At 38.4% G+C, this 27966-nt stretch overlaps 1 protein-coding gene across 2 annotated transcripts in view; it reads left to right on the forward strand.

The window, feature by feature from the left end:
- LOC131029885 (uncharacterized membrane protein At3g27390) overlaps positions 1-27715 on the forward strand; it is a 74752-nt gene extending 47037 nt beyond the window's left edge. Inside the window, exons 5-10 of one of the 2 annotated variants that reach the window (XM_057960541.2) lie at positions 18106-18394; positions 18592-18694; positions 18878-19053; positions 19169-19367; positions 19478-19721; positions 26838-27715. In XM_057960541.2, the coding sequence (XP_057816524.1) occupies positions 18106-18394; positions 18592-18694; positions 18878-19053; positions 19169-19367; positions 19478-19721; positions 26838-27027 (1201 nt within the window). In that variant the 3' untranslated portion in view covers positions 27028-27715. Of the gene's footprint in view, positions 1-18105; positions 18395-18591; positions 18699-18877; positions 19054-19168; positions 19368-19477; positions 19722-26837 lie in introns of both variants that reach the window. The other variant, XM_057960540.2, reaches the window with a different exon arrangement.
- Positions 27716-27966: the final 251 nt, after the last annotated feature.

A 27966-nucleotide genomic window follows, 5' to 3' on the forward strand; every position in this document is an offset into this window, starting at 1 on the left:
CATACTTTTTGCATCTTGTTGATTGTAAGTTGCAGTGTAAAGTTAGCCTGAACCCCAAATTTGTGCTAAGTTCGATTGTGATAGTTGCTTGGATTGTGCTGTGTTGGGTATTCAAGTGCACTTTCTCAATGTGAATATCCTTCAACATCCTCAGAAGATTGCACCAGTTCTTGCGGAGTTGTAGTTAATCTTAGCAAAGCAGAGCTTGGTTTATTTGGAATTTGTCCACCAAAGCATTAACTGTTGATATCATTGCCCTTAGGAATAGATTTAGATCCTTCTAACCCTTTCCCCTTTATTTTTAGTTCATTTTAGTCCATTTGAAGCAACAACATCACAAAATTGCCTTATCCAATGATGAAGTTCCAGCCACAGTGAAGAAGTGAAAGAACGATCCAAACGTAAGGCCCCTTGGATTACTAGCAATCACATCCGCCAACTGAGTCACATCCGTTGCATGAAGGAACCTTGGAGTTAGCCGTTTGAACTTTCCGCAATCTTAGCATACGGTTAAACTTTGATCAAGAGAGAGTGAAGTGACCATTGGTAACTTTATTTTGTGTTAGACGTCGTCATAAAAAACATGTCAACAGGAACAACTCTTTCAGAAACAAAACAATTTTCTATGCTGATTCTTTAGAGATGTACTGCATAGTTTCTTGTAACTTGTTAGAACTTTTGAGTCTTCTTGATGTGTTTTTTTAGGCACCTCTAACTCAGAATAAAATACCAAAGTATTTTACACCCTTTTGAACAAAATCACCTTAGATGCTAAATATTTGATCAACTATGACGATTCTAAGGTTTCTAATATCAATTCTTGACATGTGGGTAACTCAATGGCGAATGTGATTTTGTTGTATGCACAAAGGGACTTATGTAATTGTTATTGAAGACTTGAACTTATCATGAATGGAGTAGGTTTGCGAATAGTTTCAAATGACTTAAGATATTGCAATATGAGCTCTCAATCTACTTCTAACAAAGATTTCCAAATAAAATGCAAAAGAGGAAGGGTTTAGGTGTTCTAATCTAATCCTATCTTAAACCTAGAATGCAAGAGATAGCAAATGATTAAATGAAATTCAACTAGGCTAGGCTTTGTCATCAAAGACCAACTCAACAAAAGCTTAGTGCAATCATCTAAGGTAATTAATAGATGTTCAAATTCATACTAACAACACTAACACCATCAATGCGATGCATATCAAGGAGCAAGCACAATTTGAAGTTAACTTCAAATTCGATTCCAGTTGACCACACAAGGCAAACTTACAATCAACAAGAAGCTAGTGGTATGGATAAAATGAATTTCATATGAATGCACTCAACAATTTCTTTCATTCAACTAAAAAAATACTTGAAACAAATTCTAATATAAATTTGGAGGTATGACAACCACACAATACTTCAAAATCTCAATAAAATCACCAAGTTTCAATGATTAAATTCTAAGTTACCGGTTCTTCCCCTTTTGGCCTGGGTCCCGGTCTTGGTTCGGCTCGGGTTCAACCTGGGTCCTTCCTAGGTGGCCAAGTTCCCTGTGGGACCAGGGTCCCCGACCACTTGGGAAGGACCTAGGTGGAACCCAGGTCGAACCTAGGAGGACCTGCGTGAACCCAGGCCCGTGGGTTCCCAAAAACGAGGCCCACGTATCAAAAAAAAATAAAAAAGGACTTTTTAAAATAGTTTTTTAATAATAAAACCCTAATTCGCCCCTTTACGACTTTTTAAAAAAGACTTGAAACTTGAATATTATCTTTTTTGCAAATTATGAATATGATATTAGACTTTAGTTATTAGTTTACTGATTACATTTGCGATATATGAATATTTATTGGCATTGGCAATTATGGATTTATCATTTATGTATGGAAAGTCACATTGTATATTTTATTTTTGTATGGATTGTATATATTGAACATATATATATAATTAAAATATATAATGTATATATATATGTATGTATGTACGGACGAACCCGTACCCATACCCAGGAATTTTTTTTTTTTTTTTGCTGAATCCGAACCCAAACCGGTAACTTAGATTAAATTCAATCTAACAGCTTATAGGCGACAATTCTCAAAAATCTCTCCCTTACAAATGAGAGGCAAAGGGGTTTATATAGAGTCTCCAACTGAAATGAGTGGCTAAGATTCATTTAGAATCAAGGGCCAAGATCATGCCAACATTGCCCTAATTAGGGTTTACATAAAAAAGTGGAATAAAAAATGGGGTCCAATGGGATGACACTTAGTCATCAAGTAGAGAATCTTCTAGAAGATTCCGGCTTGCATCCCTCTCTCTAACTGCATTCTCAACGAATCTAGCCAAGACTGAGTTGAGTTCCTCCATCGTAACATTTGGTAGACCTGTTGCAAATCGATCACATCCAAGGCATCTGAGCAAGCATCGAAAATGCTCTCCCAATCCTGCATAAATTCTGCAAGTTGTTGATGTGAATCATGAGAGAAACCAAATCATTTAGCTTATTCTTCTTGACGGATTCCAATTGTTTGAAGTAAATAAACTTCATTTTCTCCTTCGGTTTTTCCAAATTCAGATTGCTGGAAGTGTGGACATCTTGTCCCAATAACTCTTCAATAGGTGCGAGGATCTTGGATTGTATCTCTTGAATTGATTCGTATATCTCCATGCACTCTTGCTTTGCATGATCAAACACTAACTTCCTCATGGCCAAAGAACAATACCATCCATGGAAATAATACACATTACCTTCTTGAACAACTCCCTCCTAGATCAATGTAGAAGTAGGAATTTGCTTCAACACCCTGAGGCAAGGCATAGTCTTTTCTTGCACCGGTTGGAAATCTTCCCACACTCCCTCCAAGTATTGCATCTTGAATATGAGCATCGTAGTCTTATCATATGCTTGGACGAACTAAGCTAGGAAATCATCCGCTTGCCTTGAAACATCTTCTATCCATTTACCAACCTCTTGATATGTATATTCCATATTGCCTCATGATCAAAGGGTGATCCATGAGCAATAGCAATAGGTGAGACAAAGGTAGGATCCTCACGCCATAAGGAATTCAACCCTTCAATATATTCCTTGAGTCTCTTGTTTTTAATTTCTAGCATCTCTTTCTTTTCTACAACTCTATCCATTCATGCCTCAATTGCCTTAGCGGTATCATTCAGCTCTTGAACTCCTGCTTTGTAGTAGGTCCAAGGTCAATTGTGGTGACTTGATAATCCAAAGGAGTGATCGCATCTCTAGTCTTATCACCATTAGAGACAACCACTTGTGCAATGCATGCTCCTGTATCATCTCTAATGATCTTAGAGAACTTTTTCGCCTTTTTCTTCTCTTTATTCTTGCCAATCCGGGCTAGGAAGTCATCAATATCTTCAATGGGCTGTGCCTCTATCACTTTCTTCTTCTCCCTGCTACTCAACAACCAATTGGGAACTGTGGAGAATTCCATCCCATCTTTGAGTTGATGATCTTCATGAAGTCGTCTCAAGGCTGAAATGACCTCATCATCAGCTTTCTCCTTAGTCAAATCCACTACATCGTTGCCCAAATGGACCTGTTGTGACGTATTCACACATCGCCCCATTGCAAATGGGGACCCCTGCTTTTTGCTTTCTAGGGTTTGTTTTCTAGGTCTTTTAGGGTTTTGTCTATTAGCCTTTGCGGGATGAGTGTTGTCGAGGGGATCGTTGGATTGCAGGCTTTGCTTGAGCCAGGGTGAGTCCACAGGGCCCCAAAATTAGGGTTTCTTTGAGAGTCTTCCTTAGGGCCTGGTTTTGCTCTTGTTGCTAATTGTGTCTTGCTTGGTGAGTGAGTATCATCCTTGAAGGTCTGAGTTAGGTCGAGTTGGTGAGTGATGAAGTCTGGAATGTCATCCTGATCTTCAAATGCCCTGAAATTTGGCTAAGTCTAGAATGCCCTGATCCTGAAATTTGGCTAAGTCTGGAATGTCCTGATCCTGAAATTTGACTAAGTCTAGAAAACTGAAGAATCCTCCAAAAACCAGATTTTGCAATATAACTCCTGGAGGTCCGAAACTACTCTCAAACATCCTGAAAGTATATATGGAATATAACTTAAAATATAAGTGACTTATACTTAAATGTTATATTCCATAAAATGATCCTGACGGAGAGTTCAAAATGTCAAATTTCGCTCCTGACCCTTCCAAAGGGTTCAAAGCGAATTTCGCTCCTGACCCTTCCAAAGGGTCCAGAGCGAAATTCTCCATAAGACATTCTACTTTGACCAAAACCTAGAACTAACGCATTCCTAGGCTTTAATGAAGGCAAAAGCACTTGTTTGAATGAAGAAATGCGAAAGAATGAAGTCAGGATCATGGCCTAAGGTGAATTTCGCTCCTGACCCTTCCAAAGGGTCTAGAGCGAAATTCATATTTCCTCTATTTTTCTCCTTAGCTTGACCAAGTCTATAGACTTTTGAAGCATAATTGAGAAGGTTTGATGCAACTTTGCCTTGGAGAAGAGATTTTAGACCTTGGGATGATGGATTCTAGCCTAGGAGAGGAATTTCGCTCCTAACCCTTCCAAAGGGTCCAGAGTGAAAATCCTTATAACCCTCATTTTCCTTCCTTGTTTTGGATGGGCGTTGGTTTATTAGGCATTGTGTGTGAGTCTTGATGTGTTCTTGCCTTGAGAAGTGTTTTGAAAAGTGAGGATCTTGTCCAAAAATAGGAATTTCGCTCCTGACCCTTCCAAAGGGTCCAGAGCGAAATTCTTCATAAGCCTCATTTGCTCCCTTGTTTTGGATACCAACCTTGTTCCATGGGCGAATTTGGGAAGGAAATAACATGTCTCTGCCTTTTGAGGTGATGGAACGTAGAAATGTGAAGTATTTTGGCCAAGGTTAGGAATTTCGCTCCTGACCCTTCCAAAGGGTCCAGAGCGAAATTCACTATAATCCTCATTTGCTACCTTGAATGGGCTTAAAACCTGGTTCCTCAAGTGGAAAACAATCTATATTTGCCTCCAGGAGAAGATTGAAGTTTGAAAAATGAGCAATTAAAGCCTAAATCAAGATTTTCGCTCTTGACCCTGCCAAAGGGTCCAGAGCGAAAATCAACCTAAGACTCATTTCTTGCCTTATTTGACCAAATTTTGATTTGCAAGGCATTTTGAAGGGAAGAGTAGACATGTTTGGACGTTGGAAATGTTTGAAAGCCTTGAAAAAATGAAGGATTCTAGCCAAGAAGGTGAATTTCGCTCCTGACCCTTCCAAAGGGTCCAGAGCGAAATTCCTTGCAAGCCCATTCTTTTGACCTTGTTTTGGCTTAAGACCTTATCCCTTGGGTGAAGGATGATGTTTAGTTACCTCTTGAGGTGATTTTGAGTTGGAAAAAGGAAGAATCAAGCCCAAATCATGATTTTCGCTCCTGACCCTTCCAAAGGGTCTAGAGCGAAAATCCTCCTAGACCTCATTTCCTTCCCTATTTGACCAAATTGTGATGTCCAAAGCATGTTGAAAGGGGAAATGGACATGATCTTGCCTTTGAGAGTGTTTGGAAGTTGTGAAAATGAAGGATTTTAGCCAGGAAAGGAAATTTCGCTCCTGACCCTTCCAAAGGGTCTAGAGCGAAATTCCTTATAAGCCTACTTTTTGACCTTTCTTGGACATGAAACCTTGTTCCTAGGGCAATGAAGGATGGCATTCTACCTTGCAAAGAAGTTTCAAGTTGAAAGAATGATGATTTTGGATCAAGAATGAGATTTTCGCTCCTGACCCTTCCAAAGGGTCCAGAGCGAAAATCCTAAAATCTATTCCTTTCAAATTTATGCTAAGCTATGCCTAGACCAAGGTAAAAGATGCCCTTGTGATTGCCCTTAAGTCGATGGTTGTCTCCAGAAGTGATGATTTTAGGCTAGAAGAGGAAATTCGCTCCCGACCCTTCCAAAGGGTCCAGGGCGAAAATCCTTCAATCACCTATTTTGCCTTGCAAAATAAAGATAAACTTGGGTTGGATGAGAGAAGAGAAGTGTTTCCTTGCCTTGTGAGGTGGATTGAAGTCGAAATGATGAAAAAAATGAGCTACAAACAAGAAATTCGCTCCTGACCCTTCCAAAGGGTCCAGAGCGAAAAACACTAAAACCATCCTTTTCTCCAAATTTTGTGCTAAGTCAGGCCTAGACTAGGGTGAGAAAAGCTATTTGGAATGCCTTGGAAAAATGTTTGACCTTCCAAAATGTGAATTTTGAGCTAAAGTTGGAATTTCGCTCCTGACCCTTCCAAAGGGTCCAGGGCGAAATTCTTATAGGGTCTATTCCTGGAGACCTTCAAAAATGTGAATTTTGAGCTAAAGTTGGAATTTCGCTCCTGACCCTTCCAAAGGGTCCAGGGCGAAATTCTTATAGGGTCTGTTCCTGGAGAAAATCTTGGGCAAGTTTCATGTTAATATCTTTTTGTTGATGATTTAAGTTGAAAATGCTATGTTGAAATGAATTTATCATGTGTCCTTAATCATCTTTTGGTTTGTTTTGGCAGATGAAAGAAGACCAGGCCAGGACAAGGACGACCTTCTCCAGCCCAGCATCAACAAGGACGACCTTCTCCAGCCCAGCCTCATCAAGGACGACCTCTTCCAGTCCAACATTTGAAGGAAAGACAAGGTGGCATCCCAGTCATCACTCCTCCAGTCGGGTTGGTCCACTTCAGCATGTCCAGATTCAATGTACCTGACTCATCAAAGATGGCACTAATTTCAATGTACCTACCCCGGCTATCCATTGGTCGAATATTCCAAAGAAGACATGTGTCCAAATAATGCAATTATTTCATTGGTTAGAATTAAGTTTGTTGTAACTAACCCTAATTAGGGTTTTCGTTGTAAAATCTCAGCCATTGATCTCAAATTGATCTAAGCCATTGAATTGTATTGAGGGCGCTATATAAGCCCTGGCTCCTCATTTGTAAAGGATGATAGTTAGTCAGTAGTTAGAAGGTGAATAGTTAGAAATAGTGAATAGTCAATTGATAGAATAGCAATTAGAGTAGAATAGAAAGAGAAGGCAAAGATTGTTGCCAAAATGTTGTTGTAAAAGGCTTGTGAAACTTCATTGAAGAAATGGTGAAATCTATGGGTCGATTCAACAATTTGCATGGTCTCTATACTTCTCAGATTTGATTTCATGTTATTAGATGAGTGGAAGAAATGTGTTTGATTGATGGTGAAATTCGTATATCCATACTACTAGCAGTTTGTTGATTGCAGATTTGCCTTGTGTAGTCAACTGGAATCATTCAGTTTAAGCTTAACTTCAATTGTCGCTTCTTCATTGATATGCATCAGCCTGATGGTGTCTATGCTTGTAGCGATGATCTGAACATCATAAAGTTTTCCTCCGAAGATCACACTAACCTTGTGGAGATGATCTTGGGATGTCAAAACAAGACTTAGTTAGAATTTCATCAAAGATTATTCATTGCTCCTACATTCTTAGTGTCCGAATTAAATCCTTTCCTTGCCCTCATTCTTTTCCTTTTTTTTTTCAAAATCTAGACTAGTGAAATCTTGTGTTCTAGCAATATTCAAAGCAAATCAGACGTTCAATCATCAAGTGTAAGTCCCCTTGTGATTCCAGCAAAATCACATCGTACCACAGAGAGCTTATCCACGAGTAGAAAACCTACATACAAGAACCTTGGAGTTGCTCGACTGATCCTTCGGCGAGATCTTCAGCAGTCGAGAAACTTTGCTCAAGAGAGGATAAGGTACCTTTAGGTATTTTATTCTGTGTTCGCATGTGCATAAAAAACACATCAACAGGACCTCAAGCTGAATTTTGGGAGATCCTAGCTGCATTTCATCATTTTCATGTGGTGTGGATTGTGTTGATGCATGTACATCCTGATCATTCTTTGGTAGGATTTCCGTGTTGAAAACCTGTTTAGACTCACTGTTCTTCTTTGTCATATCACTTTCCTTCACATAAGAACTCATGGTAGATTGAGGAGTGTTAGACTTATGCTTCTTATGCCTTGACTCTTGACTAACAATCTCCTTGTGTTTTGTTTGTGATCCTCTAGGCATACCTTTCCTCTTTTTAGGAGCCTGACTCTCCTCGTCATTATGCATTCTAACATTGCTTATTGTTTTCATCATCATTGAGAGAGGACTCCTCATTTCTCATCTTCTCATAGGTTAGGGTGATCTTTTGTTTTCTCAACTCATTAATCTGCTTGTCCACCCATTCTCTGGAGCAATCACTCACATCTCTTATTGAAATGCCCAAATCTACCAACTCAAGTTGTGACCAATTAGGCAATGGAATAGGCTTGTCCCTTTGCTTTGCATATTGTGGATGAATATGATCTCCATCATCTTTCACCTGGTCTCGAATAAAGAAGAAGTTACACTTCCTCATGAAATCCATTGACATCCGAGATCACATCTTCCTTCTAACTTTGAGCTCGTCCATAAGATTAGCCTAATAATCCTCGATGTCAATCCTGTGTGTAAACTTTCCTCCCTTAGTTGTTAAAATTCTCTAAAATGGATCAAATCGATCCTTGGCTCTATAAATTCCAAGATGAAAGAAAATCCAATTCTTCATTTACTGTCTCTGCTGCTGTTGCGGTGGGGCATATCTCCATCATTTTCCCAAGCATGATGGGAAAAGTGATCCCTTGCCTGTGGTTCGCCTTCTGGATGCAATCAAACTTTGATAGCTGCCACACTACCTCAAGTAACACCATCTTATCTGTTGGATACCTAAGAAGCTTGTATGGTTTTGAAGTGAATCCCTGAATCCTTAGGTATGTGAAGGTAGGAAACTGAATATACCATGATCCATACTTCTCAATGAGTGACATTGCCTCCTTAGACAATCGTTTATGTATTCCGCCTTGCAGCAATCTTGTGATGTACATGGTGAAAGCATCGTTCACCCTTCTATATTGATCAATCTCATGCAAGTGGAGTTGTGGATAGCACTCGTACATCTTGTATTGTCTAGGCCTGTTTCCAACTTCACCCTTGCATATCAATCCTTTGTAAACTATTTGCCTTGCTAGCGTGTAGACTAGGTAGGAAGTCATGTAGAAAGTCCTCATTCTTTCCAAACTCCTCAATTGGATGTCTAGGTTGTCACTTATAATCTTTGCCCAATTGATCATCACTACTCCATCCGCTATATCTTCAATAAAGTAAAACATCCATGTTTCATATAGCGCCCCTTAAGGTGCTCCCATGAATCCGTTGAGTAGAAATATCAAATCATTGTACTCCTCCTTAAAGTCTGAACATAGGAGTCTCTTGGGTAACTTAGAGTGGTGACGCATAGTCTCAAGGAACCACTCGTTATTGATAACTGTCAAACATGACTTTGATCTCTTTTCAAATTTAGCTTGGGCGTCCTCAACCATGATTTTTTTGCATTGTATTGATGGTGGAAAACCAGCTGTGTGGTAAATTCCACTCTTCATGATATTGATCGCCAAGGGAGAGGGTAGATGATTCTTTGTTTCGTACATTCTCCACTTCATCCTCTTTCTATCCAAGTACTCTATGTTTGTATCTCCAATTTTCTTCCATCTGGAAGATATCTGCGACTCCGGATAGTAACCTTCTTGTACATTCTTCAATTGAGTCTTTCTCACAGCTATCCCCGCCTTAGACATAGCACCTGTACGAAGTTGGAAGTCAATAACATGTAAAATAACTCAAATAATTAATTTTCAGAATTACCCTAAGCTCTGATTTTCTAATGATTTTCAGACTTGTGAGCTCATTAAAATCAGAAATTAAACAATATGTGATACAAATTCTGAAAATGCGGGTATTTCAATCAAAATAAGGCATTACGCCTTCCAAGAGCTTGAATTTCAAACTTAGAATGAGTCTGATTTTGATTATTTAAGTCTGAAAACACCTCAAACTCAGAAAATGGGGAAATTTGATATCCAAAATGTTGTCTCAAGTCAGATTTTCTGAGTATAAAGGTCTGAAAACACCTCTACAAACTGAACTTCAATGGCTGGAAACCCTCACAATCATTGCACCACACTTGAACTTGAAGCGACTTCACCCAATCAACTGAATATCAGTCACATCTTTGGCCTTGTATTATCAGCTGGGAATGACATCTTGCATGGGAATGATGTCTGGAAGCAATGATATGTATAGGAAGGGTGGCTGGAAATGTGTCTCAGATCTTCAATCAGCAATGGCACCTCCTTTCTCAGCCCTAGTGACCTCCAATAGAGAGGCAATTGATGGCTCAAACAAAATCGCACCCTTCACTTGGCAATGGCATGCTTCACACTAGCTCTTCCATCCGCCCAAACTTCAAATCAGTCACTTAATAATAATAAAATAGTTGCTGGATTGAGTCATTTATTCACATTTCACCTTGAAAAGTCACCACACAGCGAATGTGGGATAAAATTTGCACTTATCAGCCACATAGGAAAATCAATATGCATTGGGATGTCAACACATAACCTTATTTTCACCTCGTTTATCCACCATATGCAAATGGTGGAAGATCGATTTCCATTGGGACACACTTGTAATCAAAATCGTGTTCATTTTACCTCAAAAATTTCACTTAAACCTGATTTCCAGCCTCTTGGGGAAAATTGTGGGTCTTTGGGACGCTTCATTTGCAATTAAATTAGTCCCATTTTGATAATTATGCCTTGAATGGAAAATCGACCTCCATCTAGACAATAAGACTTGATTGTAATATTCCCCTTAATTTTTTTGATTTTTTAATAGCAAGATTACAATCACACCAATCACCCGTTAGGGTTAGAATAATGAAATCCAAACAACTGAATGGAACCCTATGCCTTTTGATCACCGAGAGCCCAGACTGGGATGGTGAGAGCATATGGAAGTAGGGGATCGTTAGTAATAATCTACTGAAGTGCTGAATACAATGATGGGCAGCAAGCCAGCCCCTTCCGCTTATTCAGCGGGTGAATCAAGAAACTTGGTGGTAAACCAGCCAAGGGAACAACACTCCCAGAAACATGAATCACTCAACCGCAATGTTTCAGCGGGAGGACTGAACACACCAAACAAGCTCAACTCAACCGCTTATGCAGCAGGAGGATCATAACTGCTTATGCAGTAGGAGGACCATTACAAATAGATATCACTCAATCGCTTATGCAGCGGGAGGACTGAGTAACCATAGTTGAAAATCTCGGACTCGCCTCGGACTCGGCAAACCAAAAATTTGGACTCGGACTCGGACTCGTGAAAGACTCGCGAAAGACTCGGCAAAAAAAAAAACCGTAGTTTTACAAAAAAAACATAAAGAAATTAATGCATTTAGAGAACATAAGTGCCATAATTGAAACATTACACATGTCATATGATCTACAAACACGCAATATTTGAAATTTCATCATTCATGGCAGCATATTCAAGTTTTGCAGCATATTCAAGTTTCAACTTTCAACTCTAAAATCTATAATGGCAGCATAAGTATATAAATGTTCACAAAATTACATATAATGATATGTCCAAGTCCAACTCCAAATGTGAAAAACAACAATGTGAATGAACAAACCAAAGAGAAGACTACATCTTCCTCTTTGTATTTTTCCTAATATAGCTCAATTTTTTAGGCCTTGAGCTAGAAGTAGTAGCAGTGGGTGTTGTGGTATCTAAATGGTGAGATGATTCTTCTTCAAAGTCAAAGTCCTCATCATTGTCCTCATCTTCGTCCTCATCTTCATCCTCCATTTCATCCAATCTTGCTCCTTCTGCATCTTGTGCTGCTCCTCTCTCTATTTCTGCAATTTCTTCTTCGGTAAGGAGGACATCATCACCATCATTTTGTTCATTCATGGTCCAATCACCATATGGATCAATTTCATCCAAGTCAATTGCCTCATGTGAAACACCCTCCACCTGTCTAACTCGAAGGCGAAGGTTGTACCGAACAAATACTAGATCATTGAGCCGCTTTTGTGACAATCTATTTCTCTTCTTTGTGTGAATGCTCTCAAATACACTCCAATTTCGTTCACACCCAGAAGCACTGCATGGCTGAGACAAAACACGGATAGCTATCTTTTGAAGATTAGGTGTGCCGGCACCATAATTCTCCCACCATAAATCTACAAAAAACATTTAGAAATATTAGAATTGAGAAAAAAATGTAACAATCAAGTTTTTAGGTTTTTTCTTGCACTATTGAACTAAGTTACTAAATTTTTTACCTGGTTGTTGTTTTCCTCTCCTATCAATTGCTAGTTGTGATGAGAAGAGTCTCCCCTCTGCACTTTTGTAGATCTTGAACAATGAACATTTCCAAATTCAGAAATAGATAGTCAAAGTGTCAAACTCAAATTCAATAATGAACATTTCCGAATTCATAAATAAAGATAGAGCAAGTGCAAATGTCAAATCTCACCTCCAACTCATCAAGAACATTGTCTCTCAACTCAGGATCAGGTGTCATCTTATCAATGCATGTAATAACACCTGCCATGACCTCCTCATCAGCCCTAAATGAATCAGAGAAGTAGAATTTCGGGTTCAAAAAGTAGGCGAAGGCATGTATCGGCTGGTGGAGTTGGTTTGTCCACCTACGATCAATGATGCGCCAAAGGATTTCACATTTTCTTGTATTTCCACGATAGTAATGTGAAATGGCCTCTTTGGCCCTATCCATGGCCTCATAAATGAAACCCATTGGCATGCCCTCTCCATCCACCATACGAAGAACCCTTACCAAAGGTTCTGTCACCTAAAAAAATGAAAACAAATTTTAAATTAGTACAAAATCAACCCCTAAAAAATAAAATCAGCAAATAGACAAGATTGTATAAACTTTACTTTTGTGTTTGTTCTTACCGCAGTCAACTCCTCTCCACTTTTATTGAACTCTTCATCAAAAACAATGCTCACAATCTTCTCTGCTTCAGGTCTTTTGGAGTATGCAGACCCCAACCAAGCATCTGACACAAACATCTGCTTAAGATGAGGAATGGCACTAAGAATGCTCTGCAAAGTGATGAAGTGGCTAGCAAATCGTGTCACTCCAGGTCGCACAAGATCCTTGCCATTTGTGTGTTTTCTCATCAAAGCAAGCACCCAAGTATGGTTGTAGATGAATTTGGTGACACTTCTTGCATCTTCAACCACCTTCTTCACCCATCCAATCTTCCCAATGTCCTCTAGCACCAAGTCCAAGCAATGTGCAGCACAAGGACTCCATGTAATCGAAAGATGCCTCTCCATAAGCATTCTACCTGCAGATACATATGCAGCTGCGTTGTCCGTGATAACTTGGACAACATTCTCAACTCCAACTTCCTGAACCACACCATCCAACAGATTACACAAAGTCTCTGCATTTTTTATTTCATTTGAGGCATCAACAGACTTTATGAATACCATTGCACCATTTGAAGCCACCAAGAAGTTGAGAAGAGTCCTATTTCGTCCATCTGTCCATCCATGAGATAAAATGTTGCATCCTTTTCTCTTCCAATACCTTTTTTGATCATCAACCACACCTTGTGTATTTTTCACAGCTTTCTCTAGCAATGGCCCACTGAAGTCATGACCTGTTGGGGCCTTAAACCCCTTACTCGCAACTGTTACTGCATTAGCAAAACCTTCCCAATACACATTGTTTGCTGCATTGAAAGATAGATTATTGTAAAACCAAAAGTTTGAAGCTGCTATCCGTGCTTGTTCATGCTTCTCTTTATTCCATCCTGTACCTTCAAGTGAAGGTTGTGCACCTGGAACATTGCCTGGTACAAAAAAATTAGGGTCTGATCTAACAGGAGTGCCACTAGCCTCACCCTCATTGTCACCAAAAGATGAAAGTGACTGACGACCCTGAGTGTGACCAATGGGACCCGAAGTGGACAATGTGGGATTCATTGCAGCTGCCATGGCTTCTCTTGTTTTTTGTCTTTCTTCCTTATGCATATCATTCTCAGCAAGAATGGCCTTCATCTCTCTAATAATTTCAGGAGTTGTTTTGGGGCATGCCTGCACACCATATCCAGGTATTTGTGCAAGGTGGTATTTTAATCTATTGATTCCACCAGTCATCCATTTTGTGCATTCGGTGCAAGTGACCTCCCCCTTTTTGCTTCCTGCAATCCCATATTTCCATGCTTTATCTCTTTGTCTTCCTGACCTTTGGGTTGCCCTTGGAGTTGAACTTGCCATTGCTGATTTAACATGAAAAAAAAAAAATCAGCTGGGTTTTATGGAAAATCAACAAAAAAAATGACAATGAATCATTTGGGAAAAATAGCATTCAAAAACAAGAAAAAAAAATGAGGAAATAACTTAGGAAAGAAAATAGAAAAAAATTTGGTAGCATATCCCCTTGTTTTTCAAGATTTTTTTCAGTTTCAAAACAATGAAATGATTCAAATGAAAAAAAAAAAAAAGAGAAAAAATCCTTACCTAGATCTCTCTTGCTGTTTTTTTCTTCTTCCCTCTACTCCTTCAAACCCTACAAACCTGCTAAAACCAAACAAAGCTGAAAATGAAGTAAAAAATGAAAAAAAAAAAGCAATTTTAACCCTTCACGGGCATCTTTTTCTGGGCCCGCGAGTCCTTGCGAAAGACTCGCGAGTCCGAGCAAAAGACTCGCGTGAGTCTTTCTCGTGAGTCTTTCGCAAGGACTCGCCTGGACTCGCCTCGGCGAGTCGACTCGCGGCGCCAAAGGACTTGCGAGTCCGTGGTGAGTCCGAGGCGAGTCGCCGAGTTTTAAAACTATGTGAGTAACAAATATGAAAATATAGGCGGCAAGCCAGCCTCTTTCACTTTCCAGTGGGAATGCTTACAATCCAGAAATTGTTAGTAGTACTACTACTTAACCTTACAATATACAATAGAGAGATAGAATAGAGAAGTAATGCTGTCCAATGCTGATAAAATAACACGCAGACCAGCAGCTTCAAGAAACTAAGAAATGCTCAAATCTCTCTCCAAACTCACCTAAAAACACCCCAAATTACTCTCAAATCAACTAACCAACTCACACTACGAAAGGCACACCCAAACACCAACTTCTGGAAATCTGTAATTTAATGACAGCAAGCTGAAATGCACAACCAGCAACACCCAGACACACTAAAATGCATAAAACTCACTCACAACTCACACCAACATCCCCAAACAACTCCCAAACTGCTAATATATCATTAATGACCAAGTACAATCAGCAAACTGACCTCCAAACATCCCATTCAACTCAACTCGCTTCCAAAATGCCCACACGAAGAAACGCCAAAGCTGGAAAGTTCGATTTGCAAAATAAAAATAAATACTCAGAGATTAGCGTTGAAAACTTACAAATACCATCACCTGGGACATAGAAAAACAAAGAGCCAATACCCAGCAGCAGGAGGTCACACGGAGACTTATGAATGAAAATATGCTTCAGCCATGACTTTCCCAGCAGCCTGAAAACACACCAAAACTTGAACTACAGCAGAACCAGCAATCCCACACTTCAACAAACTCACAAAGATCATTGAGAGAACATGGAAATCAGCTAGGTATTGTCTTGCAAGTACGAAACTGCACTTAGCTAGGAAGGCTCACTTCAAAGCTCAAATTTCTATTGCCAAATTGGCAGCATAACGATGCAATTTTCAAGATATCCAAATGGGAGGCCAAGCACCTGTATTTATAGTTTTTTCCTCTGAAATTCAAATGTAAATGCCCTCAAATTCACCTCCAATTTGCATTTCATTTCACTCACACATGGCGTCCAAATGACATTTCGTTTCATTTCCCAAGGTGGGCGCCCAAGTTGCATTTTTACCAATAATTTAAACAAGTTCAAACTTGCCTAAGTCTTCAATAATAACATAATGCATTCTTCAAATTTCAACGCCTAACTTAGGAAAATATAACATTGATATGAGATATAAATGTCTTTTCCTAAGGTCCCCAATATATCATTAATCAGTAATAAAATAATTAAATATTAAACCTTAGGATAAGGAAATAATATTTAATTAAATCACTTATGACTCCAATACTGATTATCAACAAAATCCAAGATGAAGCTGAGCAATGAAGACCACTGAACTGCTGCAGGATCAGGACCCTGTCCAAACTGTTAAAAATAAAATTTCTCAATACCACCACTTACTAAAAATAGTAAGTCATGAAATACTCCTCCGAAAAACATGATCTTCGCACCCGGAGAAAGAGCTTGGAAAACTCAGTAAGACAACATCATCCAAACAACCAAACCCTAACTTACTAAAAATAGTAAGTTCTCACTTCACCAAAGAATCAAATGCATGTTATGCAACCCTGGAGCTCATGAAAAACCCAAAAGGAAACCATAGACAAAACTGAAGAATTCCCTCCAGGTAAACCCTAAAAAGCTCGAGCAGAACTCCACAAAAATTGGAAACCCTAATTCTCCTTTCCACATAGCCTACGGGTCTCCGGAATAGGCCAATGGACCACTGAATGCACATCACTGTGAAGGGGACATTACAGATCAAAACCATGTAAAATACCTTGAAGTGGAGATTCGCCCTTCATCGGGACTCAATTTCCCATTAAAACTCATCAAAATCCATCATAATACCCTCCAAGGGAAAATCGAACCTCATTAGGATACATTAACTTTATCATTTCTTCATATTTTGGCCCAAGTGGAGAATCGACCTCCATCAGGACACATTAACTTTATCATCATTTCATTTCATTTCAATCATTTCCCCTTTAGTGGAAAATCGAACCTCTTTAGGACACTCAATTTGTAATAAAACTTGGTTATTTACCTTTGAGTGGAAAAATGTGGGTCATCGGGACACACATTCTTCATACATTTTGCTCTTGTAGGCCTGGTGGAAAAATGTTCTCCATCGGGACACTTCCACTGCTTTGAGTGGAAATTCCTAATTCATCGGGACTACACACAAAATCATTTTCAAATTAAGTCCAAAAGTGGAAAAACGCACCTCATCGGGACTATGTCCATTTTTATCATTAAATCAACTCTTTTTTGCTCAAGATGGAGTGGAAATTCATGCTCCATCGAGACTTTCATCATTTTCATCTCTAAAACTGAGTTTAAAAACACCTCCCATTAGGACTTTTCACTTTAATGCTTTAATTGCATGGTGGAAAAACATTTTCCATCGGGACTCTAATGATTTTCACACTTAAAAAGCCCAAACTTATCAAATTTTATCATTTTGCACAATGGAAATTCTATTTCCATCGGGACTTTTAACATTTCATCAAGATTTGAGTGTAGAAAATAGAAGTCTATTGGGACTATGTGCATTTTTAGCTTATTTTACCTCCTAGGAGTGGAAAAGTGATAGTATAGGGACTTTTGATGCTCTAGCACAAAAATCACACCAATTTGCAACAATTTTAATATTTTTCTCTCACATTTTAGGGCAAGTTGCAGCTTCAACATTCAGAAAATATTAGGATCCATCTAACATTTTAAATCTTTTCAACATGATCCTAATGACTTCAAAACTCAAAATTTAACATTGCTTGCACATTGAAGACATCTGAACATGACCACATAAAAAATGAGACTTGGGCATTGAAAGCTCAAAATTGCCACTTGACTGCCAAAAACCCTGAACTAACAGAAGCAGAAAGGAGGAAAGAGGGGGTCCCCGTTTGCAATGGGGCGATGTGTGAAAAGGTCACAACAAGTCTCCGATTCCAAGTTTTGTTCCATGCTTAGGCTTTCCTTGCTTAGATTTATTCCATTTTACAGGTATACTTATAATTCTTATCAGATTAGCAATGTTGGCTAACTCCTATGGCTCCACTTTTGGCTGAGGGAAGTTGCAAAGTGTCCCAAAGCATTCAAGGTCGCTGTGTCTACTATCACCATTAACTACACCTTTGATTTGACATTAGAAGGGTTTCTGTTTTGCTGATTTCTCAGAGTGTAAAAATTTGAATGTATGCTTATGCGTGTGTGTGTGACTTTGCACACATGTATGTGGGTGGGTGTGCTTGTGTGTATGTTTTTAATGAGTTCAAATTTATTATTTTGAGAGATCATTATATCATTTTTTTCACCATTCTCTCTGTTATGTCACTGATATAATTAAAAGAAAATAGTTTCTTAATTGATTATGCTTTTGGTATTTTCTTTAAGGTTGTTACAGCTACCAGGTTGTGTGCTAGTAGGGCTGCTTGGTGTCATTGTGGATGTGCCAATGATGTCGTTGATAGCACTGTTTAAAGCTCCTTACATGCTTTATAAAGGATGGCAAAGATTACTGCATGATCTGATAGGGAGGGAGGGTCCCTTCTTGGAGACAGTTTGTGTGCCATTTGCAGGTCTTGCTATCTTGCTTTGGCCTTTGGTAGTGGTTGTTGCATTAGTAAGTGCAATCATGTCAAGTTTGTTCCTTGGCCTTTACGCCGGAGTTGTTGTATACCAGGTATACATTCATTTTAATTGTTGAGTATTGTTCATTCTATTATTCCAATTAGTACTCTGTATTAACCTCTTCTTGTTTGCTCTAAATTTAAGTGCAATATTTCTATTTTAACTATTATGTTATTTTAAAATAATTCATACACTACACATATTTTCTGTTCCCATTGTCTCACAGACTATATCCTGTGGATGAACCAGGAATCCTCATTTTATCTAGGACTAGCCTATGTTGTATCTTCTGTAGCATTATTCGATGAGTATACAAATGACCTTTTGTACATGCGAGAAGGATCCTGCTTTCGTAGGTACTTTCTATTTTGAATTTTCTTCCATTTATTAGCATTGGGAAAGTTTTTTTTTCCATTCAATGTCATTGGTTTACCTTTTTGATCTTATCAAATAGGTTTGGTTTGAATGCATCTGTGAAATCTGTGTATTTTCATTTGTAAGATTGTCTGTTGTAATGATTTTGTACATTGGACAGCCAGGCTCAAGTACCGCCGCAATACTGCAGCTTTGTCTGGAAGATTTTCGAGGCGGTATTCACTTAATAAGGAAATAATGGATGAAAAGGATGGTTCTATAGCTCCAGGTAATGAAAGGCGAGGCCCTCAGCGCACAAAGTCATTGAAGAAGACTATACAAGAACTAAATACTGTGCAGGAAAGTTGGGCCTGTTCTTTTACTTTCTCCTTTTGGTATAATATCTGATTTGTGGTGTTTGCTAGCTAATCAATATTACTTAAGTCATACTGAATGATGTTCAGTTCATTTTCAGATATGGGATCAACTTTTTGAATCCTACAAAACAATTGGAATGGCTCTAGTTGATGAGGATGTTGTCAAAGTTTCAGACATAGAGGAGTGGAATCATACAGGGAAGTACAGTGTACTCACTACTGGGCTACCTGCTTACTGTATTTTGAAGAATCTTCTTCATTCTGCAAAATACAATTCAGAAGGATTTATGTTGTGTATGTACAGATGTTTTTTATAACTGCATTTGCTATGATAAATAGATTTATGTTAACATGTAGCTTTCCTGGACCAAATCGTTCTGATTTCTGGTTGCCAAAATTAACAGCTGATGGAATTGAACTGACATCCCTTAATCGACCCGAAGATCGAGTGTTTGAGTGGTTCTTTGAACCATTACTGATTATAAAAGAGCAAATCATGGCTGAAAATCTACAGGAGAGTGAAGAACTCTACTTAGAGAAATTGGTACTACTGAGTGGTTTTCCAGATCGTATGAAAGCCTGGCAAAATGGAGGGATTTCTCCCGAAGATGATATAAGAAGAGCCGAATTGGAAGCATTAAGTAGAAGGTAATTCCTTCCACCTTCATTTTGTGTTTGTAACAGTCATATTATTGAGCTCTGATACAATATGTGAATGGTCTTTGGCTTACAAAGATGAAATTTTATGTGGCTTTGGTAGACTCCTTAGGTAAGAGGATTGTGGTATCCTTTTCTAATAAGAATATAAATTTTGTCAACTGTTATAATTTTTTCCCCCTCTAGTTGGCTGACATTCCTCCTGAATCAAATGTGGGTCAATCAAGATGTGTTCTATCCAGTGTTCCTCAGAATGTCACAAATTTAATTATTGTATTTTTGAACTAAAGCCAATAAAAATTTAGCAGTGTCATCATAAATGAAATTATATCACTGCAGCCTATTGAACTGTGTGTATTATCTTCTGAATTATATGTGAGTTTGTGGAATGATTTGCTATTTTCTAATTGACTTTGGTTAAATAAAAATAGGTCCACGGTGCTTTGTTTCTAATTAGTTTTCATATACTCTATAAAACCAATCTCTCCTAGTGTATTCAATATTCATGTAAATGAGAAAAACAAAGTATAATATCAGTCTCTGTTTTTGTATAGATTTTAGGAATTTTTTATTTATTAAAAGCATTATCTCTTTTCTATTTTAGGAGACATCCTAGAGAAGATATTATTTTTGTGAACATAAGCTCTTACCCAATGGAGAATTGAAGAAAATTTCATCTTGCAATGCAAAGTGGTTGCTTAAAGTAAGCTCTTTGTGCCGTATTATTGTTTCTTCCTTGGCAGATGTGATGTCCCCATTCTAGTCATGGCTTGAGAGTTGATGAGTTAGCTTATTTCCTGGACCCTCGTAGGCTAACAGGGTATGGACAGAGGGTCATGGAGACAGTTCAGTGTTGGGTTCAGTTCAGGCTTCGTTTGAGCAGTTTCTGACTCCATTTGAGGGATTTGCTATTTATAGCATTTTGGCTATTTATAGAGGGGAAGTTGGCTATATTTAGACAGGCCCCTGGTCACATGGGTTTTGGGAGCTTTATCTCTAGCTTTTGACGATTCATCTTTTGGAGTCATATTGAGATAGATATTAATTTTTCAGTGAATTACAGGCTATATTTAATTAATGACGTTTATTATAAAGTCACATTGACTTTTTAATAAAATATTTCACTTAAATTTATTTAAGTGACTTTTATTTTTCTCTATAGTTGAGCCCCCAAATTAAAAGTGTTTTGACACTTATGAGATTTTCTATAACCCTAAAAGTAACCCTAAATAAAAATCGTGGGTTTTTGCATAAAGCCGCCCCCTTGAGAAATCAAATTCATTAGTTGTTGATTACTTGATATCTCATTCCTCTCTGGGTTTTGGAGCTTGAGGGTTTGAGACTAGATTCTTCATTGGAGAACATTTATTCTTCAGTGCATGGTAATGGTGAAACTGTGAAAGATTAGTTGAATTGTTGCAGTTGTGGTTGGCTTCATTCAGAAGTCAAATTGATTCAAATTGGGGCAGATTTGGCTTCTTACAGGGCAGATTTGTTGTAGGTTTCCTATTTGCTGTTAATTTTTCTATGGTTTGGAGGCTTCTTTTCCCAAACACACAGCTTGCTCATTTATTGGCACCATCTTCCCACTGTTTGGGCGTCTTAGTATTAAATAAGAGCAGATTTGAATAGTTTTCAGAAGAAAAAATCAGAATTTTGTAAGTTGCTGATTGAATCCTTTTAATTTAATAAATCGGCTAAGGACCTACGGGTATGCTTCTAAATTCTCCAGTTTATTGTTTCAGTTGATTAATTTCATGTATTCTTTCAATGTGTGTTGAGAATTAAAGAAACCCTTCTGCAACTTCTGTCTATTTCTGAAAGACCATCTCTAATAATCAAAACACAGAGAAAAAATAATAAATTACAACAGGTTGAAGAATTAAACTAGCAAGGGTTCATCACAGTGGTATCAGAGCTCTGATCTTGCCATCTTGGAGGGTTAGGGGATTTTATATGCATCACCAACAGTTTGGGCATCACAGGTATTATACCCGCAGGAGATTCGGTTCACAGGGAAATCGATTTCAATTTGATCAGAACCGAATTGAAAATATGGGTGACAAGAATGAAGAAGCCACCAGAAACACTACACAAAATGATGAAAACGAGGCAAGGGAGGTCATGAGAGGTATAGCATTTGGAGAGGAACAAGTAGCAATAGTGTTGCAACAGCTGACTACCGCCATGCAACAACTTTCAATACCTAAAGGTAATGATCAGAATCAAGAAGAGAATGGCAGTATTGCTGGTCATTCTAGAGCTCGTGTGACTAACACACGCACATATGACAGACCCACACGCCCCACTTTTGTTAGAGCTGAACCTGAAGATGAGGTTGATTCCGAAGCTGGAGATGACATGGTTTTTGGTGACAATATCATGGCAATGCATGATGAGTGGGATAGATTACCATAGAGAGTTAAGGATCACCTTAACTTTGACAGATATATTAGTCAGAAGAGAGATCATAACAGGAATTGGAATAATCAGAAACCTTGGAACAAAACTAATGATCTCAAATATGCAATCAACAAGCTCACACTTTTTACTTTTGATGGCAGCAGTAGAGTTACAGCCAGAGCTTGGATTAGCAAGTTGGATACCTTCTTGACCCTACGTCCTATGTCAGAAGAAGATGCTATTAAGTTTGCAACTTTGCATTTGGATGGGGTGGCCCATGATTGGTGGCACCATGGGATGGTGACTTTGCATCATGACCTTATTACTACATACCAAGAATTCACTGACAGATTGGTTGAGCGTTTTGATAAAAGAGATCCAGAGTTGTATTTTAGGGATCTAGCCCAGCTAAGTCAAATGGGCAGCTTGGAATCTTACATTAGTGAATTTCAGAAGCTTTTAGTTATGGTAACTAACATCTCAAAGAGAAGGCTGGTCATTCTTTTTGCTGAAGGTCTTTATGAGCCTATGAAGGGTTGGATTAAGGCTTTTGATCCCCCTACCTTGCAAGAAGCCACGAGGAAGGCACGTAGCATGGAACGAGGAAGGCATGTAGCATGGAACTTACCGCTCCTCGTAGTAAGTTCACTCCAATCAACTCCAAACAGTCCTCATCATTTAATGACAACAAGTCTGATCCAAGGAAATCAGAAAATGTGGATCAAGGGAAGAAGTTTGCAGCACCTTTGGACAGGGAAACACTTAACGATTTGCATAAAGGAAGCCGTGTTTACATTGTAAGGGCCCTTATGATCAAAACCATGATTGTCCCCTCAAGCCTAAGGGTCAAAATAGGAATATGGAGTGGTTTTATGAGGGAGAAAACATGACTGATAACACAGGCCAGCAAGCTGATCAAGATGATTTAGAGACTGAAAATTCAGAGAAGGGAGTTGAAAATGAAATAGAATTTGATTTACGGGAAGCTCATATGTCTAGCATGCAAGGAGAAGGTTCTTTTAGGTTGCGTGGACTCTTGGCTGGTCAAAGAGTCATCTCTCTACTTGATACAGGTGCAACTCATAACTTCATAGATGCACGGTTGGTGGAGAAACGTGGGATTCAAACTCAAGAGTTTGAAGGCATAAGGGTGAAATTTGCTGATGTTAATGTGCTGACTTGTGATAGAATGATTTCAGATTTACCCATGAAACTCTAATTATGAATTCAAAGCTGACTTTTATGTGGTTAACATGGGAAACATGGATGTGGTCCTTGGCATGACGTGGCTTTATGTAATAGGTGAATTTACACTCAACCTTAGAGATATGGACATGAAATTCAAGGTTGATGGGACTAATCATGTTCTTAAAGCTATCAAGGCCAACAACTTAAAATTAATCACTCTTAAAAGAATGGAGAGACTTATCAGACATGACATGGTGGATTGGGCAACAGAGTGTAAACTAATGTCTACTTCTGAAGAGCAGCATAAAACACTTTACCATTCCGATATTCAGGAGCTTAGAGTTAATTAAGCATACAAAGGTGTTTAGTGACATACCTCTTGGTAGGCCTCCTGATATAGGCATAGAGCACACTATTGAGCTTGAAGAGGCCACCAAACCCATCATGATTGCACCTTACTGGCACCTCAAGCGGTTGAAAGATGAAATTGAGAAAACCATCAAAGAACTTCTAGCAATGGGAGACATAAGGTCGAGTAAGTCTCCTTTCGCTTTATCAATTGTTTTGGTGAAGAAGAAAGATGACACTTAGAATGTGCATTGATTATCGAATGTGAATAGAAGGACTATAAAGAATAGGTATCCCATTCTTCGCATCGATGCGTTGTTAGATGAGCTCCACGGAGCTTGTTATTTCTCTAAGATTGACTTGAGGACAGGTTATCATCAGATCAGTGTCAGGGAGCAGGATATTGAGAAGACTGCATTCAGATGTCATTGTGGACACTATGAGTTTTTGGTTATGCCTTTTGGGTTAACCAACGCACCAACCACCTTTCAGTTCACTATGAACATGGTCTTCCAGTCTCAGTTGAGGAGATTTGTTCTGGTGTTCTTTGATGACATTTTGGTTTACAGTAGAACTTGAGAGGAGCACCTGGTTTACTTGGATACTGTTTTAGACATACTTGATAGGGAGTCCTTTTACGCCAAGGAGTCCAAGTGTGCATTGGGAATGGCAGAACTTTTGTTTTTGGGTCACATTATCAACAAAGAGGGAGCTCACATGGATCTTGATAAGGTTTGTGCCATTGTTGATTGGCCTATGCCTGAGACCTTGACTCAACTCAGGGGATTTGTTGGTTTATGTGCCTTCTACCGTCGGTTTGTTAGTGGTTTTTCACGGCATGCCGCACCACTTACTGATTTGACAAAGAAGGGTGCATTTGTTTGGACACTTCTAGCACATGAGTGTTTTGAGAAGTTCAAGCAATTGATGACTACATGTCCAGTTCTTGCTTTACTTGATTTCACCAAACCTTTTGAGCTTTCATTGTGATGCATGTGGAGAGGGTATTGGTGCAGTGATTATGCAGGATCGTCATCCTATAGCTTATGAGAGTAGGAAGCTTAGGGGTCCAGAGAGGAGCTATAGTATTTATGATAAAGAAATGTTGGCTATCATGCATGCAATGGCTAAGTTCAGACAATATTTAGTTGGCAGCAAGTTTTGTGTCAAAACTGATCATAATAGTTTGAAGCATTTCCTTGGGCAGCGGGATCTAAATGAGTGTCAACAGAAGTGGGTCGGCAAGTTATAGTCTTATGATTTTGACATCTCATATGTCAAAGGGACTCAGAACATTGTTGCTGATGCCTTATCTTGCCATCGCCATTTGAGCTCCTTGGCAGCTATTTCCGAGGATTGGAAACACTTGATTATAGCAGAGTATGCCAAGAATCCATGGGCCTTTGGTATTATTGATGGGACAGTACAGGACAACAGTTACTCTCTTGCGAATGACCTCATCATTTACAAAGAGAGGATATTTCTAGTCCCAGGTTCTGAAGTAAAGTGCATAGTATTGAGGACTTTCCATGATTCACCTATGGCTAGACATTCTGGTTACTTTAAGACCTATAGGCAGGTTCGAGAGAGATTCTCTTGGAAGGGTTTTAAGTCTGATGTTATTCAGTATGTCAAAGAGTGTTATGTTTGCCAGCAGAACAAGCAGGAGCACAACTTTCCTGCAGGGTTACTTCAACCGCTTCCTATTCCTGACAGGAAGTGGGAATGCTTGTCTATAGACTTCATCACGGGCTTGCCTAAAGCCATGGTAGTGACAACATTTATGTGGTAGTTGATCGGTTGACTAAGTATGCACATTTCTTCCCAATCACGACTACTTATTCAGCTGCACAGGTGGCCGATCTTTTCTTTCGTGAGGTATTCAGATTGCATGGTTTACCATGGAGTGATAGGAACAGCAGATTCCTGGGTCACTTCTGGCAGGAGTTATTCGTGAAGGTTTACCATGGAGAATAATGAATATATTCGTGAAAATACCTTTATTCTGTAAATTTGTCCCTTGTGGAGACTTCACAAATTTGAAATATTAAGTAGATACAATGTGAGATATCTGGATGATACCTCCAACTGGAACTGGGTTTTTGTCCAATTCCTTAGAAATCCCTAGGGTTTATGTCCTTAGGCTTTCAGACGCTGTAAAACAAGCTCCTCTAGAAGTGCTCCAGATAGAATATATTTTTCCAAAAGATTGAATGAATTCCTTCACCACCTTTTTATAATAATTTTTGATAACCATTTTATTTTAATATTTAAGTCATAAGTGACTTTATTAATATTTTATTTTTGATTTCAGATATCACTTTAATTTAAATAATTAAAAATTAAATTGTATCTGCCTTAAATAGTTTAATATAACATAATAAATAAATTATTTAATTTTACATGGCTGCCAAAAATGGGACTTATCTGAATTTGACAGGAAAAAACTATTTCTTAACAGGACAGCTTAACAATACAATCTAATATAGTTGCAAAGTGGGAACTATTGTCAAGAAGTCTCCAAAAAATTTCAGATGGCAACTGATCTCATTGCCAGAGTATTTCAATGCTCTAAAATTCCCCGGGTCCCAAAATATGCCTCTAATCTTTCCAAATTTTGTGGCATCAGCAAGCTCAGCACCCGCATGCAGGCAATGCCAATGTCACCACAGTTACTTCACAAATGGTTTACTACCCTGATTAACCACTTAATATCAATAATGTCTATCTTATGTAGCATTACTTCAGCAGGTTAATGTGAGTGATATAATATTTCTGCAAAATGTAATTCAGAAAGGCCTTGTTTTAGGTCTTCCACAATAAAATATTACAAGTAAAAGAAAGACAATCTAATCCTCAAAATGAGTTTCTGATGAAATGCGGAAGGTTGCATCGATGAGCAGTTCTCTACAGTTTTCAATGTTTCAAGACAGGTTGAAGAGGAGTATGTCCACATGGTCAATATGACTTGTTTATGTGTCTTACATCTGACCATGTTGACATTTCGTTCTTTCATCTTTAGCTAACATGGTCTAAAACTTTGGTTTCACTTTTGGTATTTTTCTAAGAAAATTTATTGTTTTGTGCATTTGGCTAATTTCTGTCTTTGCATGGAGACCTCAAATCCATTTCAGATTGATGATCTTCTGCTTATATGCTTTCCTACAGGTTACAGGGGATTGCAAAGTTAATTTCAAGAATACCGACTTTTAGGCGTCGATTTCAGAATGTAGTGAGGACTTTAAATGTGGAAGCACAGTCGAGGGCAAGCAGCAGTATACACAGCTCAATATCAATTCGAGAGAGCAGCATTTCTAATTCCAATTTGAAACCTGGGAATTATATAGGTACATTATAATTTATTCACCCAAAGATCAAGACTAAGTAAAAGCTCTATTTTGGAGAGGAACCACAATCTGATGAGCTATAAGACTGGTGACATTTAGAATGACCTTATAAATTGTTGTAACTTTAGTTTCCTTGATTCCAACTTAATTATGTATGTCAATAAACAGTAAAAGTTTTTATAACAGAGTAACTATATGTTCTTGGACGGATTAAATAATTTAGCTGTTATAAATAGCAAGTACACTAGTTGGATAGGTGGACCGTGGACCAGCCAAGCATGTAGCCTAAAGTTTTCCTTTGCAGATTTACAGATATTTGTGAGATCGCAGAAAGTCTAAAGTGTCATTTTCTTACAATATCATTGAATTTTGTGGGAAAGAACCTGATGCTTGTGATGGTAAACACACTTGTGAACACTATTTTTCTTCTGAGTGAAGAACATTTGATGCTGAAACATGTCATTCCAAAAAATTAATTCACAATATGCAACCCATACATTATTGTGAACCATCTCAATGCAAACTTTTCTTGCTATATGTTTCCCAGAAGAGACATTCTTGGATAGCATGTAAATGGAGAAGGGTCAGTCATGTCAGGGATGAAGTAAATGCCTGAAAGATACACATGTATATTAATTTCTTTACTTGGTTGTCTGTTATGAATTTTAATAATGTTAAGCAATATCACAATTAGATTCATTTGGTGTTATGAGAGGTCAAAAGGGCTATTTTGGCCTTCCAAATTCTTTGTTTCAAATCTCTTAAAACTTTTGGTTGTATCGAAAGGTATGATGTTTATTCGAATTATAAAGCTGAACTTACATAGTTTGATTAAGCATTCTAGACTGCCTATATATATATAGCATTCCAGACAGCCTGGTTATAGCTATACATATATGATACATTTCTTTGTTTTTTCCAATAAGTACTAACCTTGGTGATGATCTTTT

This window comes from Cryptomeria japonica, chromosome 3 (genome assembly GCF_030272615.1).
Source record: "Cryptomeria japonica chromosome 3, Sugi_1.0, whole genome shotgun sequence".
In the NCBI taxonomy this organism is placed as follows: domain Eukaryota; kingdom Viridiplantae; phylum Streptophyta; class Pinopsida; order Cupressales; family Cupressaceae; genus Cryptomeria; species Cryptomeria japonica.